The 14,741-nt window shown below is 37.2% G+C and overlaps 2 protein-coding genes across 2 annotated transcripts in view; one reads left to right on the top strand and one right to left on the bottom strand.

Annotated features, from left to right (window-relative positions):
- The window catches only part of THAP2 (THAP domain containing, apoptosis associated protein 2), a 12,256-nt gene extending 9,006 nt beyond the window's left edge, over positions 1 to 3,250 (bottom strand). Inside the window, exon 1 of the mRNA XM_012642067.1 lies at positions 2,830 to 3,250. Within this exon, the coding sequence (XP_012497521.1) occupies positions 2,830 to 2,900 (71 nt within the window). The 5' untranslated portion in view covers positions 2,901 to 3,250. The remainder of the gene's footprint in view (positions 1 to 2,829) is intronic.
- A 191-nt stretch (positions 3,251 to 3,441) lies between these two features.
- ZFC3H1 (zinc finger, C3H1-type containing) overlaps positions 3,442 to 14,741 on the top strand; it is a 51,401-nt gene continuing 40,101 nt past the window's right edge. Inside the window, exons 1-2 of the mRNA XM_012642066.1 lie at positions 3,442 to 4,372; positions 8,873 to 9,289. Of these exons, the coding sequence (XP_012497520.1) occupies positions 3,775 to 4,372; positions 8,873 to 9,289 (1,015 nt within the window). The 5' untranslated portion in view covers positions 3,442 to 3,774. The remainder of the gene's footprint in view (positions 4,373 to 8,872; positions 9,290 to 14,741) is intronic.

Below are 14,741 nucleotides of genomic sequence, written 5' to 3'. Positions count from 1 at the left end.
TTGTGAGAGCTGGTTGTTAAACATAGCCATTATTAAAAATTAAATTATATATAAATTTGCAATTAAAACTAAAGGTAATAAACACTAAAAACCCCTAAGTATTTTGCTGTTATCTAAACTCTTAAGGTTATGTCTGTTGCATCTGTATGGTGGAAATACTATATAGTGTGGGACTGCTGATGTCATATTGGTAGCTTGAAACCAGCCGTGGTAGGAGTATTTATATCAGGGAGACTGGGGAAACACTAAAAATCAGGGCTTTCCCCCTTCCCTGGAGAGCCAGTTGTTAAACATTTAGTAACACACCATTGATTTTATAGAAGAGTGGCTAGGAATACATGAAAGGAAGCAGTGAACCAGTTAAGTCTGTTGTAATAATCAAATCAATAGGTAATGATAAGAAGTCAAGGGAGGAAGACTTCCAAGTTTCTGGATAAATAGTGTTTCCATTAATTGAGAAAGAGAATACAGGAAGTGGGGTATGTTTGGGGTAAGAGAAAGGGCAGTTCATGAATACAGTTACTGTATCTGGGTGACTGGAGGGAGACCAGGGAAATACTGAGTAGACACTTGGTCTATAATTCTGGAACTTATTAGAGATATGGACTGGAAACATTGATTTGGGAGGTATCAACAAGTAGATTTTAACTGAGACCACAGGAATAGCTGAAATCATTTTGATAAGAGTATGAAGACCTGGGATAGGGGGTGGGAGGAAGGGCTGGCAGAGGAGATTGAAGATAAGCCAAAGAAGTAAGATAATCACAAAATTAGTGTCAAATAATTCAAAAGTAGAGAGTATTTCAAAGAGGAAATTATCACACAACATGAAAAATGAATATAGAGAGACATAGAGGTCATGTTAGCAAGAGCAGTTTTCAGATTATTGGGGAGACTTAGAGTGGACTGAGTAAGAGGTAAGAAAAATAGAGAAAGTTTAGGCAACATAACTTGTACATGGGGATAAAGAAATCTTCTACTGTCCTAAAAGAAGAAGAGTTAATCAGATATTGTTTGTAGTTATGAAATAGGAATGTATTTTTATCATAATCAATGACATTTTAAGGTTTAAATTTCTGAGGTTACACATGAAAATGTTAATTTCGTAACAGGCAAATGGTATGCATATTATTGTACCACTGTCCATCTCTTAAACATTGTTATTGGTGTCTGGAGTGCTCCCTCTCTTTCATCTTCCAAATCAAATTACCAAATTCAGTAGTTTCTTCTTAAACATTTCTCAAATCTATCCCTTTCTTGCCATCCCTACTGTCAATACCACCCTAGCGTGGGACACAGGGTGGACTCTTCTTGTTTTACCATAGCTTCCTAACTAGTTTTTCTCTATTAATTTTCACTTCCCCTGATCCAGTGCTGGTTTGAAGTACAGCTGGTGAAGTACAGCTGGCTAAGTACAGTGTTTAATGTAGTTGACATTGTAGCAGGATTTCCCTGTGAAGGAAACAGTAGGTAAATCAACATTCTGTAATAAGCTCCTTTCTCATCAAGTTCATTTCTGATGATGCTTGACCAGCACTTTAAGTAACACTGTAATTCTCCACACTGCAGCCAGAGGGCTTTTTAATATGCAAATCTAATCATACCATTCCTTTTAACTCCCCCCTCCCCCATGGCTTCTCGAGTACTCTTAGGATAAAATACACACTTAAGTAGCATAAAGGACTAAATCTATGTCATCCTTTGGTCTCTTTTGAAATGTCACATCCTTTGAGAAGTGTTCTTTGACTTCCAGGCTAAGTTAGGTCTCTGTGAATGTCTCTTCTGTGGCACTTAACTAATTATTTATGTCATTCTCCCCCATTAAACTCTAAAGTCCAGGAGTGTAAGAACTTTCTGGATCTTTAGCACAATGTCAGGCAATTACAAACTCAGTACATATTTGACTGATGAATGAATAAAGCACTACATTTGCATAAAGTAGTTTAAAAACAGAAACATCACAAGGATTTTTTTTTAAAGTGGTAGCTTTTAATAAAGGGGTACATTTAGTCATAGGTAGGGAAAAAAGTCAAGAATATAATTTTCCGCATTCTAAGAGCGTAAAAGTTGTGAGGTATATAAAATCAGACCTGTTTTCACTTAACTTTTTAATGTTTCTTTTCTTCAGCCACGTGGCAGGCACTTGCAAAGAAGAAAAACACTTACTGAGTACCTGTTATTTTCCAGGCAATGTTCAAAGTGCTTTTGAGAGTTCTGACTTGATAGAACTAAAGAATTTTGATCGCTCTTCCAGTAAACGAAGGAAAAATAAAACCCAGGTTCTTTTTATTACTCAGTTCTAGTGAGAACAAAAAACATATCTTTTTACACTTTAACATCGCTTAATTCCATGGCTATTAAAGATGACTCAATTCCTCCGCAGTTACTCTATGTGACTATTAGAAATCTAAATGCTTCCCATGTCAATTCGGCTAGTGAGAATTTCCTAATTTTAACGAGAACACAGCAGGCTTTTAAGGTGATTGCTGACTTGAACGGGAAGATCTCTCTGTCCCTTATGGCGTCATTCATGCCGAGACCCGGTCTAATATATATAAGTAAAAGAATAGAAAATTAAGGTAGGCTCCTGTCACTTTTTCACTAAGGGTTAATCACCACACAGTACTTGGATTTCTTTTAGAGAGTAAAGCTTCCCCGAAAAGAGAGAAAAATTGGACAGATTTGAGAAACACAAAGACAAAAATGATTCTTCCCTGCTACCAGCTGGGAAAATTATTAGAATAAGTAGAATCCTCCTGTTCCTTCCACACAAGCGATACCCAGAATAGGAGCTCCCTTTCGATCACCCCCACTCCCTGCCCAAGTTACCTGTGGAAGCTGATGTTAATGTGTTTGTTGTAGGTAGTAGCACAGCCCGCCGCGGCGCAATTGGTCGGCATTTCCCTTTCCCCCTCATTCGGCGCTGTCTTAAGCCTGTTCTGAGGCGCTGGCCGCTAAGCTGCTTTCAGGCAGAGGCTGGACAATCGAGGCCGGAGTGCCTTAGTCGAAAGAGCTTAGTCTCGAGAGCCGGGTGGGAAAAGGGGGTGTGTATGCGGGGGCGGAGGAAAGGGTCAACCTTCCCTTTCTCTTTATTAATATGGCGGACTTGAGCCAGCAGAGCTGACCATCCTGGAGCTCTAGTCGCCTTCGTTTGATTTCACCAACATGGCGGACACAACACGTTCTTTCCCCCTAACCCCCAGAGGGAGTAGATCTACTGCGTATCTTTGACAGCAGTCCTCCGGGCAATAAAAGTAAGAGATGTTTTCCCCTCCGATTACTATAAAACTCTCTCAAGGTTGCAGCTAAGAACAGGTCTGCCTACCCCCGTACGCACTCAGCTGCCCCAGCCTAAAGTGGGCGAGACCCGTAGACCGGAATGGCTAACCCGAGGAGAGACCAAAGACTACAAATCCCACCGAGCATCGTGATATCAGTAATTATTATCGCGTGAATTGGAAGACTCGTTTCCTGCTTGTTGCAGGAAGTGACGTCTCGGGGACAGCCGCTTCCAGAGCCCCTTTCTCGCGAGGCGGAAGAGCCCAGATCGCCGAGGAGCAAGGGGGCGCTAAGAGAGGGTACTGGGTAGTGACGGTCCGGCGAGAGGGAGCTAGGGTGCGGGGAAGTTGGGGAGCAAAGGCCGCTAGGTGTCCGAGTAGGGTAAGGCCGCACCAGCCGGAGCCGTTAGAAAAGAAGGGAACAGAGGAGGAAGGCAATTGTCGGGCGGATCCCCGGACGGAGGGCTAAGGTTGTGTGGAAAGCGCTTCTCCCCGGATGGCGACCGCAGATACTCCGGCCCCGGCCTCCAGTGGCCTCTCGCCAAAGGAAGAAGGGGAGCTTGAAGATGGGGAGATCAGTGACGACGATAATAACAGCCAGATGCGGAGCCGGAGCAGCAGCAGCAGCAGTGGCGGCGGGCTGTTACCGTATCCGAGGCGAAGGCCTCCTCACTCGGCCCGGGGCGGTGGATCCGGCGGAGGCGGTGGCTCTTCCTCGTCATCGTCCTCTTCCCAGCAGCAGCTGAGGAATTTCTCACGCTCGCGGCACGCGTCGGAGCGGGGCCACCTCAGGGGACACAGCAGCTACCGACCCAAAGAACCGTTCCGGTCTCACCCGCCCTCGGTGCGGATGCCTTCGAGCTCACTGTCCGAAAGCAGTCCCCGGCCGTCTTTCTGGGAGCGGAGCCACATCGCCTTGGACCGTTTCCGCTTTCGAGGCAGGCCTTACCGGGGTGGGAGTCGCTGGAGTCGGGGGCGAGGAGGGGGTGAGCGAGGAGGCAAGCCGGGGTGCAGACCTCCTCTGGGAGGAGGAGCGGGATCCGGATTCAGCAGCAGTCAGAGCTGGCGAGAGCCTTCTCCACTTCGCAAGAGCTGTATCCTTAACGTGGCGGTCTGCCCTGGGTGTGTCACTTACTCAAGTTCCGTTTAGCGTCATTACTAGGTCTGTGAGATACGAGTGTAACTTTTCTGGACTGTCAGAACCGTTTATTTGTCCCCTGTGTCAATATACCTAAAGTAAGTTGTTCTTTGGCAATTCCCATGTGTTACACCATAGCGTTGTTTACTAGATGATTGGGTATATTGCTTTTTAACATTAACGTGTTATGGATTCGGGTAAGCTAATAGAATCTAACTAAGACAGTCAAATCTGATTTGTAATAGTGCGTCAGAAGCCCAGGTTTCATTAGCATTTGTTTTTGCTGGTACAGGAATTTTGTCTTTTATGTGAAGTTGACTTAGATTGTTGGAGAAAAAATAGTCATGAACATTTTGGGAATACTGTTTCTTTATGATATTGCACTTTGACATTGAATATTGTAAAGTTTCATTCTGCATAATCCTACTATTTTTGTGCATCTATTTTTACCTTTCTTGATTTTTCTTCCCATTGCTGCCATTTAAAGTGGGAAAACAATGTCTTTACCAACTCTATTAATTCAGAGCTTTTTAATTTATTTATATTTTTGAAAAGGTTTATCTCCTTAACGTTTCAATTTCCTGTGTTCACTTTTGAACAGTGTGTGACTCTTAATGCGGACTAAATGTGAGCCAGAGGGAGAAAGATAAACTTACCATTTTTATTTTACTATATTAGAGTGCGCAAGTGTACATGGGAGGGTGAAAATTATGAACGAGTTGAGAAGGAAAATAGCAAAATATCTGATTTTTTGCTACCTCCAACCTTATTTTCAGCTATTTTTAGTATTACTGAGTTTACTCAGGGTTTATACTGAAGAATCAATCATCTGAAGGTTTCTTGTTTTATGATGGGTTTGTATTTCTTGAGCTACTCTGCAATAACGACATAAAAATTGTTTAAGAATTTTCATTACTAGCTGTAATTCCCATAGTGCAATGATTTTTAATACATTCATTATATACAAAATTTACATATAATGACACTTATTTGGAAGACACTCAAAATTACTGTTACAGAATGCTTAGAGCCAGAATGGTGTTTCCCAGATGTTGGGATGTAAACAGGGCAGGGAACATACACAGGTAAGAAACAGCAGCTTCTGGTGCTAGTGTCTTGAAAAAACTTATTTCTACAACCAAAAGTTGGGTCAGGAGCATTTCAAGATTGTTTCAGAGAAAATGATATAGGTACTTACCTTTTTAAAAGACAGTGTTATTCCAAGATGATTAGAAAACCTCTGCCCAAGATATTTTTTATCTGTTGATGTTTATTCTGAATCCAAAACCAGGAGGGCTATTAAAGCATATATATATATGTGTGTGTGTGTGTGTGTTTTAAGGATTCAGAGGTATCCTTTGTATTACAAATTTGTAATTTGTATTGTGGAGACGATGAAAATAAATAATTACAGTTTAGTATTAAAAAATTTCAAACTGAAGTATGTAAAAAGTACTATGGGAGCTCAAAGCTTTTTCTTATTTTATATTAGATGAGGGGAGGTCAGTGGGCTTGCCTGCTTTTTGCCTTTGTCTTTGTTCATTCATTACCAATTTGGGCCTCTGCCATATACCTTTATTAATTGTTAAGCTTACATGTTTTTATTAATAAACAGGCATATGATGTTGCAGAAAAAGTACAGGAAAATCTCCAGTCTGTCTGTGTGACTTTGATTTCTGTAGTAACTTATCAGAAATGAGCTATCTTGCTGTTTTTCTTTTCACAGATGCTGCACTTAAGAAAAGGATGCCTTGTTTTGATCCTCTGCTCATTGTTTTCCTCATGAAGTATCACTAGTCCATCCTAGAGGTGGTGTTCTTTTTTAAGTATTTGAGAAGGAAAATATAGTTGTCAGCCACTTTTGTATAACGTGAGCAAACAAACTGTATAATACAAAACTTTATTCAAATTCCTTATAGATTGTACTCAGTTTAATTCATATTTCCACTGATTACAATAACAGCTTTTTAATTTTTACGAATATTGTATAAAGAAAGAATAAAAGTTATTCTGTGGTTATTTCTATGAACTAGAAGTGAAGTAGCCCAAGTACAGAGGCTATTTATTTTTTTGCCGTAAGTTTTTTCGCTATAATAAGATGTGCTAGTTGCAGCTTTAAAGAAATAGAATAAACCAGATTCTATTGCAGTTCTTATTTTCATTATTTTTTCTTAATGATAGACACTGTCAGTGTAAGTCTGTCTTGAATGACTACTGTTTTAAACTTTCAGTTCTTATGAGAGCTAACATAATTAGGCCAGTGTCTCTCATCAGTAAAAAGTCATTCCATTTTCAGCTGCAGCTGAAAAAGTTGAATAGCTGTTCTTTTTTTTTAAACCAGGTTTCAGTTAGAAATTGCATCTTGACAAGCTTGAATTTGGTAAGTTGGTTTGATTCTAGGTATCTTATATAGACGAGTAGGAGATTTCATTTAGCTTTAAAGGAAATTAATCAGTTATAGTCATAACTTAATTGCTTTTCTTCATTTTTCTGTTCTTTAGTTATGTTTTCTGTTAGTGTATTGAATCTTTTCCCTTTGCAACTGTTTCTAAGGTCTTTAGTCTTTCTTTTTTTAATTACTGCAGCTGTACCTTTAAATGACTCTGTTGAAAAGTAAGTTGTAAATGCAGATAATTACAGAATTTATGTATGGAGTGCATGAGAAGGGGGAGAGGAGAGCAACTCTCACTTCACAGAGGAGGTGACATTTGAATTGGGGTCAAGTTGAAAAATGGAGAAACCTAAACACAAAGCTAGGCATACGTTGTGATGAGCAGAAAAAAGGTAAGTTTGGAAAGCACAGGTCAGATCTTGAAGGCATTATATTCATTCTCAGGATTTTGGACTCTGTTAGTGAGATTTAAACAAGGGGGGTGGTTTTATCAGATTTGTATTCTAGAAAGATTACTCTCTCTGGCTGCAGTATGGGAGATAAATATCACCAGGCCAAACTTATCTCTTGTAATAGTAAAACTATGGGAGTGCGTTAGAATGCTCAAAATGAGAAGTGAAAGAGACTAAGTTGAGCTCACTGAAGAGCATTGTTATTTCAGGAGTTTGAGGGAAAGGAGCCATGAAGCTTAAAAGACAAACAAACAAAACAAGTAGGGAAACAAGGGGAGAGTGGGAGTTATGGAAGCCAAGAGAGAAGTGGTATATAGTGTCAAATGCTGTAGAAAGGTCAGGTGAAAAACAAGATTTGAAAACATTAGTGGATAAACTCAGCCAGAGCAGTTTCTGTGGACTAGTAGGATGGAAGCCAGATTCCATTTGGTTGAAAAGTAAGAAAGGTATCGAGAGACTAGTTTTCTTTCAAGAAACTTGGCTCTGAAGAGATCAGAAAACCAAAGATTTACTGGAACAGGTTTGCTCCAGAAAAGTTGAGATTTTTAATTGTAATGTTTATTAATGCTTATTTAGTTTCTCAAATGGTGGCGATTCTCATTCTTGGAATTTATCATCAGGGGACTTTAAAAATCTTTTGCTGGCTGCTTGTCCTATGAATTGTTGAACAAAAAAGAACCACATTTAGGGAATTGTAATGTTATATCCTGGCCAGTTCAAAATGATCTATAAATGATTAATTGTATTAAAACCAGGGAAGGTATTTGTCTTTTCTGTTAATTTCTAGACTGGAAAAATGAGGTGTAACAATTCTCATGTATGAATTGTTTGAAATAAAGATTATAGTTTGAAACTTTGTAGCCATTTCCAAGGAAGACATTCTGTTTTATCACTGTTAGAGAAAAAAGTAAAAGTAATTGGTTCAGATATCCTTGTCTTTAGGGGAAAATTAGTTTAGAAAATATATTTTGAGTGCTATTTAAATGTTTTTTTAATTTTATAACTGCCATAATTATTTTAGTTGTGTATATGTTGGATTTTAGTGTACTTGATGAGCTCTAAACTTATGTATTAGATTTTTAAGAAAATGTCTCATTCATAAATTAGTCTAACTGCTAATTGTCAGTGTTCACTTTTTATCTCTTATTTTTTAAAAATTGAGACATGAGAAGAACTACTTAAAGAGAAAAAACATGTCCTCCTGATTATCTGTGGTGTAAACTATCCACATCTGTGATAAACCATTCAGTTTCTCCCCTCTTCCTTCAGAAAACAATTTCTAACATCCAGTTCATTATGGGCTTTCTTGGCACCTACAGAAGGAAGGATGCTAATAAAATCTAACTAGGTGGACTACCTGTGGACACTACTGGTAATTACTGGCACGAGTGATTTTGTAAGTGGACTATTTATGTGTATGCTTGTTAAATTGAAATATGGGCACATAATGAAAGTGGGCAGCACATATATTAAATGGAATTTAGTAAGTTAAAAATACCAATTCATCTTTCTTGAAAAATTAAAAAGGGAGAAAATTCTATAACATATATATATTTTTGTTAAATTTAACTGGAAAATTTTTGGAAACTGGTTTCCTTAATATGCTATTCAGCCAAAGGTTTTGGAAGATCTCCATCAAGAAAACAAAATTATTCATCAAAAAGTGAAAACTGTGGGGAAGAAACTTTTGAAGATTTACTTCTAAAGTATAAACAAATACAGTTGGAATTAGAATGCATCAATAAGGATGAAAAACTAGCTTTGAGTAGCAAAGAAGAGAATGTGCAAGAAGATCCTAAAGTATTGAACTTTGAGGACCAAACAAGCACTGATAATGTCAGTATTACAAAGGACTCAAGTAAAGAAATAGCTCCTGAGGAGAAAACACAGGTCAAAACTTTTCAGGCATTTGAATTAAAACCACTCAGGCAAAAATTGACTTTACCAGGAGATAAGAACCGGTTGAAAAAAGTTAAAGATGGAGCAAAACAGCTTTCCCTGAAATCCGACACTACTGAATCTAGTCAAGGTAATGGAATGAAATATTTCAATTAGTAATAAGACTGTTCTTTCTCTAAAGGAGTAACTATTTGTTTTGGTAGTGCACCTCATTGAAATGATTCTACCCTGTAAATTCTTTTGTTCTTGCTATGCCAATAGTCATATTACTGAATAATGACAAGTTTTGTTTCCTTCTAATCTTTGTTTTATTTCTTTTTTGGCCTGACATGATGGCTGGGACTTATAATACAATGTTGAACATAAATGATAAAAGTGGGCATATTTGTTGCTTAACTTAAAGGGAATGCTTTTGACATTTACCATTAAACTGATGTTTTTTCTAGGTACCCTTTAATATGTAAAGGAAGTTTTTCCCTCATTCCTAGTTTGAGATTTTCAGCATGAATGGATGTTGAAGTTTATCAAATCTTTTTCTTTCATTGAGATGAGCATCTCATTTATGTCCTTTATTAGTATAATGAATTATGTTAATTGTTTTGTAGTGTTAAACCACCCTTGTATGCCTGCCTTAAATACAGTTCATGATAAATCATTTTTAAATCATGAATTTGTTTTGTTAATTTTTTTCTCTTCCTCTTTATTATTAGGATTTAATTTATACACAGTAAAATTTAACTTTTTTAGTGTATAGTTTTTTCAAGTTTTGACAGATGCAGACAGTTGGATAATCATCACCAGCCACCACAGTTAACAGAATAGTTTCATCAACCTCTAACAATTTCCCCATGTGTATTTGTAGTTAATTCTGCTCTCAGCCCATAGTCTTCTTGGCCACCACTGAGCTGTCCTATAGTTTTGCCTTTTCCAGTATGTCACATAAATGGAGTCATACAGTATATTGCCTTTTGATTCTAGCTTTTTTCACTTAGCATAGTGTATTTGAAATTTATCCATGTAGTCATGTATATTGGTAGCTCATTCGTTTTAATTGCTGAGTAATATTCCATTGTATGTCTATACTATAGTTTATCCATCTCCCAGTTGTGGGACATTTGGGTTTTTCCAACTTTTGGCAATTATTAATAAAGGTCTGCTTATGTTTTGTTTAGAATTTTTCATCTGTGTTGATAGCCTGTGATTTTTCCCCTTTTTTCTTTGCCAGTTTTTAGTATAAGGTTACGATATTCATAAAATGAATTGGTGGTGGTTTCCTCTTTATTCTCTGGAATAGTTTAAGATTGGGATCATTCTGGGATATTTGGAAGATCTTGTTGTAAAATGTCTGGGCCTGAGTTGTAAAATGTCTGGGCCTGAGTGGAGTTATTTCTGGGAAGGTTTTAAGCTACTGACTGTTCACTTCTGTTAAGGCAGTTTATGTAAACTATATTTTTCTTGTAATGTGTCCATTTCCTATAAGTTGTAAAATATATCAAAAAATTCTTAAGACTCTCTGACCTTTTTAATATCTACAGCATTTATAAATTCTATCTCCCTTTTTTTCTCTCTTCTTTAATTTCCCTTGAAATAAGTCCATAGTTTTAAAACTCATCAGTTTTCAGCCCCTCTCCTATTCAGATCATTTTAGGCCATGAAATTTCTGCTTTATTCTATCTCAAGTTGAGATATCTAAGTTTTTTTTCATTCATTCTTAATATTTTGAAATTTTTGTTTTTCTTTGACTTGTGGGCTATTTGGAAGTGTGTTTCTTAGCTTCCAAACATGTAGGTTTTCTGGCAGTTTTTTGTTAGTGATATCTAAGTCAATTACTGTCAGAGAATAAGATTTATATGCTTACCAATTTTTTGAAATATTTGTACAGACTTGCTTTATTGTCTAGTATATGATCAATTTTTTATACGTGTTCTGTGTGTGTTTGAACGGAATATATAGATTGATCAAACTTTTTATGTTCACATCTTTATTTTTTGATCTGCTTGATGAGTCACTGAGACAGGTTTGTTAAATGCCATTATAATGGTGGATTTGTGATTTTTACTTTTTACTTTAAATACTTTGAGGCTGGGGAATTGACTCATTATTATGTAGTAACTTTCTTTATTTCTAGTAATGTTTTTGCGTAAAAAACCGTTTTGTCTTATATTACCAGCAACATCATCTTTCTCTTAATAAGTGAATGCTTGTATATAATTTTCCATCCTTTCCGTCTTTCTGCATCCTCATATCTCAAATGTCACTTGTACATAGTGTAGAGCTGGATTTAATTTGTAATTTAGTCTGACAATCTTTTTTTTTTTTGTTTTGCTATTCTGGAAGTTAGATCCTAAGTTTCTAGTCTCTTATTAATTCCTGTAGGAATTGTAACATGATTTCTTTTTTTTTTTTTTTTCCTTTTTTCCTACTCAGCCCAGATAAGCTTCTGAGTAACATGAATTCTTATCTGTGTTTAAAGTTAATCAAGATCTTATTCTCTCTCTAAATTACAAAGACCAATGTTTGCTTAGCTTTGCCTGCATATTTAGCACTTTCTTGGCTCACTCTTCCTATTATGTCTAGAATCACTTATGCTTAAATACATTCTTTAGAATTTTTTAATGTGTTTCTGCTGGGTGGAAAACTATTTCTGTTTACCTTCTTTAAAGATGATTTCTCTAGGTTTAGAATTCTAAGTTGTCTAATTATATTCTTACCATTCTGAAGATATTGTCTGGCTCCCATTGTCGATTTTAAAAAGTCAGCTATCAGTCTTAATGATTTCTAATTTGAAGGTAATCTGTCTTCTTTCTCTGGTTGCTTTAAAGGTCCTATTTCTGTTTTTGATATTCTGTAGTTTAACTATGATTAGATTGTAGATTTCTTTTTTTTTTATTCAGTTTGGAATTTGTTGTGCTTCTTGAATCTGGTTTGGAGCTACTTCTCCCCTTTTTGGTTTAGCCCCATAATTCTTACACAGGCAGTTTTTTAACGTATAACCCAGGGGGATAGAAAAGACACAAATAACTATCATAGAGTATAAGAGTTATATGTGAAAGCCTGCAGTAACACAGAGGAAGGGTCAAATATCCCCACATGAATTTAGAAAATTTTCGTAGAGATGGAAATGTTTGATATGCATCTTGAAAAATGAGTGTTTTCCATTGGGGACATCAGAAGGAACCAAATGAGCAGGCAGAGGAGGCATAGAGGGTTTGTTAAGGGTATTGAGATTGGTCAAATATGGATGCAAGGTGGGATATATGGTATGTTTTGGGGAGTGGTTGGACATAAGTTTATAAAAGGACAGGTTAAAATTAGATTGGGAAGGGCCTTGAATATCTAGCTAAAGAATTTGAATTTTGTTCTTTAAACATGGGGTAGACTGTCAGATATTTTTTTGAGACAGAGTCTCACTCTTTTGCCTGGGCTAGAGTGAGTGCTGTGGCATCAGCCTAGCTCACAGCAACCTCAAACTCCTGGGCTCAAGTGATCCTCCTGCCGCAGCCTCCCAAGTAGCTGGGACTACAGGCACGCGCCACCACACCCGGCTAATTTTTCTATATATTTTTAGTTGTCCAATTAATTTCTTTCTATTTTTAGTAGAGACGGGGTCTCGCTCTTGCTCAGGCTGGTTTCGAACTCCTGAGCTCAAACAATCCTCCCGCCTCGGCCTCCCAGAGAGCTAGGATCACAGGCGTGAGCCACCGCGCCCGGCCAGTCAGATATTTTTAAACAGGAAAATGGTGCAATCAGATGTGTGTTTTAGAAAAATAACTGGCATCAGTGTGGAAAAGGGTTTGGTGGAGAACCAAAGAAGCTTAAAACTTCATCTGAATCAATAAGTGTTTCTACGTGAGCATTTCCCCTGAATCCTCAGTAAGACTCTGCTATCTAATTTTTAACTTGTTACTGGTTAGCATTTTTTCATGTCTCTCAACAACTCTTACACACCTTCATGTTTTTTTCAGGCCTTTTACTCACCCTTATCCATTATTGTCAGCTTAGAAGTTTGCCTTATTTGAGGAGACCTCACTCAATTCCAGCTTTTTAGTTCCTGACTGTAAACTTCTTATCCATATCAATTTTTATTTCCATTTCTTCAGACTCTGAAAGTGATGACCATCTTGTTCATGGCTACCTTGTTTTAACCTATATTCCTGGCTCTAACTTCTCCCACCTTCCCTGGGTCCTTGCTCTATATGTTATTTATTCTGCTTTGTCTTTAACCACTTTCTCTTTAGGGGGTTCTTATTATAAACACGTTTGAGTTTTCCATCCAAAAAGTTAAACATCTCCTCTTCATTCTGCATTCTCCCTTAAATTAATTAAGTCAAGTATTTCTCTTTTCACTGAGACTACTGGAATGGCTGTTCTGCACTAACTCTTCACTTTACTTCCCAATTCCTCATTAATCAATACAGTCAGTTTTTCTATGCCCATTGCAATACTGAAACTACTCAATGGCTAGGTTTTTATACAACCTAATTGTAAAATTCAGTGGATGTTTTTTATTTCATTCTATCATTCATTCAAAAATTAGTTGAGCACTTTATTCCTGGCTCTCAGGAAATACATTAGTGTAGAAAATACACAATCATTTATGGCTTCATGGGCTTGCATTTTAGAAGGTGAGACAGTTATCATGATGAGTAAATTAACTGTTATGAAAAAGTATAGCAGAGTAAGTAGGAAGGGGATGAGGGTACAGGTTGCAGCACTAATAGGATGGTCAGGATAGGCTTCAGTTTAAAGGTGAGATTTAAACAAAAATTTTGAAGACAATGAGGGAATAGCCAAATAGATTTCTGGAAGAAGAGGTTTCTGGGCAAAGAGAATAGCTAGAGCAGTGTTTTTCAAAATGTGGTCCTTGGGGGCCACATTACCTGGGAACTTAATAGAAATGCAAATTCTCAGGCCTTAGATCACACTGAATTGTGAGCTGTGAAAATCAGGCCCAGCAGTCTGTATACAGCCAGCCCTTCCTTGATGCTAACGCGCACTAAAGTTTGAGAATCACTGGACGAGAGTAATGGCCCTTATGCAGAAGGATACCTGGCATATTTGGGAAATAACAAGGAAGCCTGTGCTACTAAAGGCAAGAGTGAAGAGGATGAATAGTGGGAGAGAAGAGATCCGGTGGGGACAGATCTTATAGAACCTTGTAAGAATTTATTTTTCTGAGTGAAATGGGGAGCTCTTACAGGGTGTTGAGCTAAGCACTGACGTAATCTGTTTTATATTTTCAAAGGATCACTCTGGCTGTAATGTTGAGAATGATCCATGGCAGATAAACATCTCTACTATTTTCAGTGATGTTTTTCTTATCTTACAATGTTGGAGTTTCTGTAATACTGTACATATGGATTTTCTTATAACTTTCTGATTTCTTTTTTCTTTTATTTTTTTAGAATTACTTTTCTTATGTAACTATTTAATCTTTCATTATTATGGTTTTTACTACCATCTATGTGCTGATGACTTTTATCTCTAGTTCACATTAGAGTTTCACTCAATAATATTTTAAATACTGTATGCCCATATAAGACTAATTTTCATTCTGGAGGTTTTGAATAAAAATTGAGATA

The sequence above is a fragment of the Propithecus coquereli genome, unplaced genomic scaffold (genome assembly GCF_000956105.1).
Source record: "Propithecus coquereli isolate 6110/MARCELLA unplaced genomic scaffold, Pcoq_1.0 Scaffold172, whole genome shotgun sequence".
Taxonomy (NCBI): Eukaryota; Metazoa; Chordata; class Mammalia; order Primates; family Indriidae; genus Propithecus; species Propithecus coquereli.
Note: the sequence above shows the minus strand (reverse complement) of the source record. Positions and strands in the feature narration are given on the sequence as shown.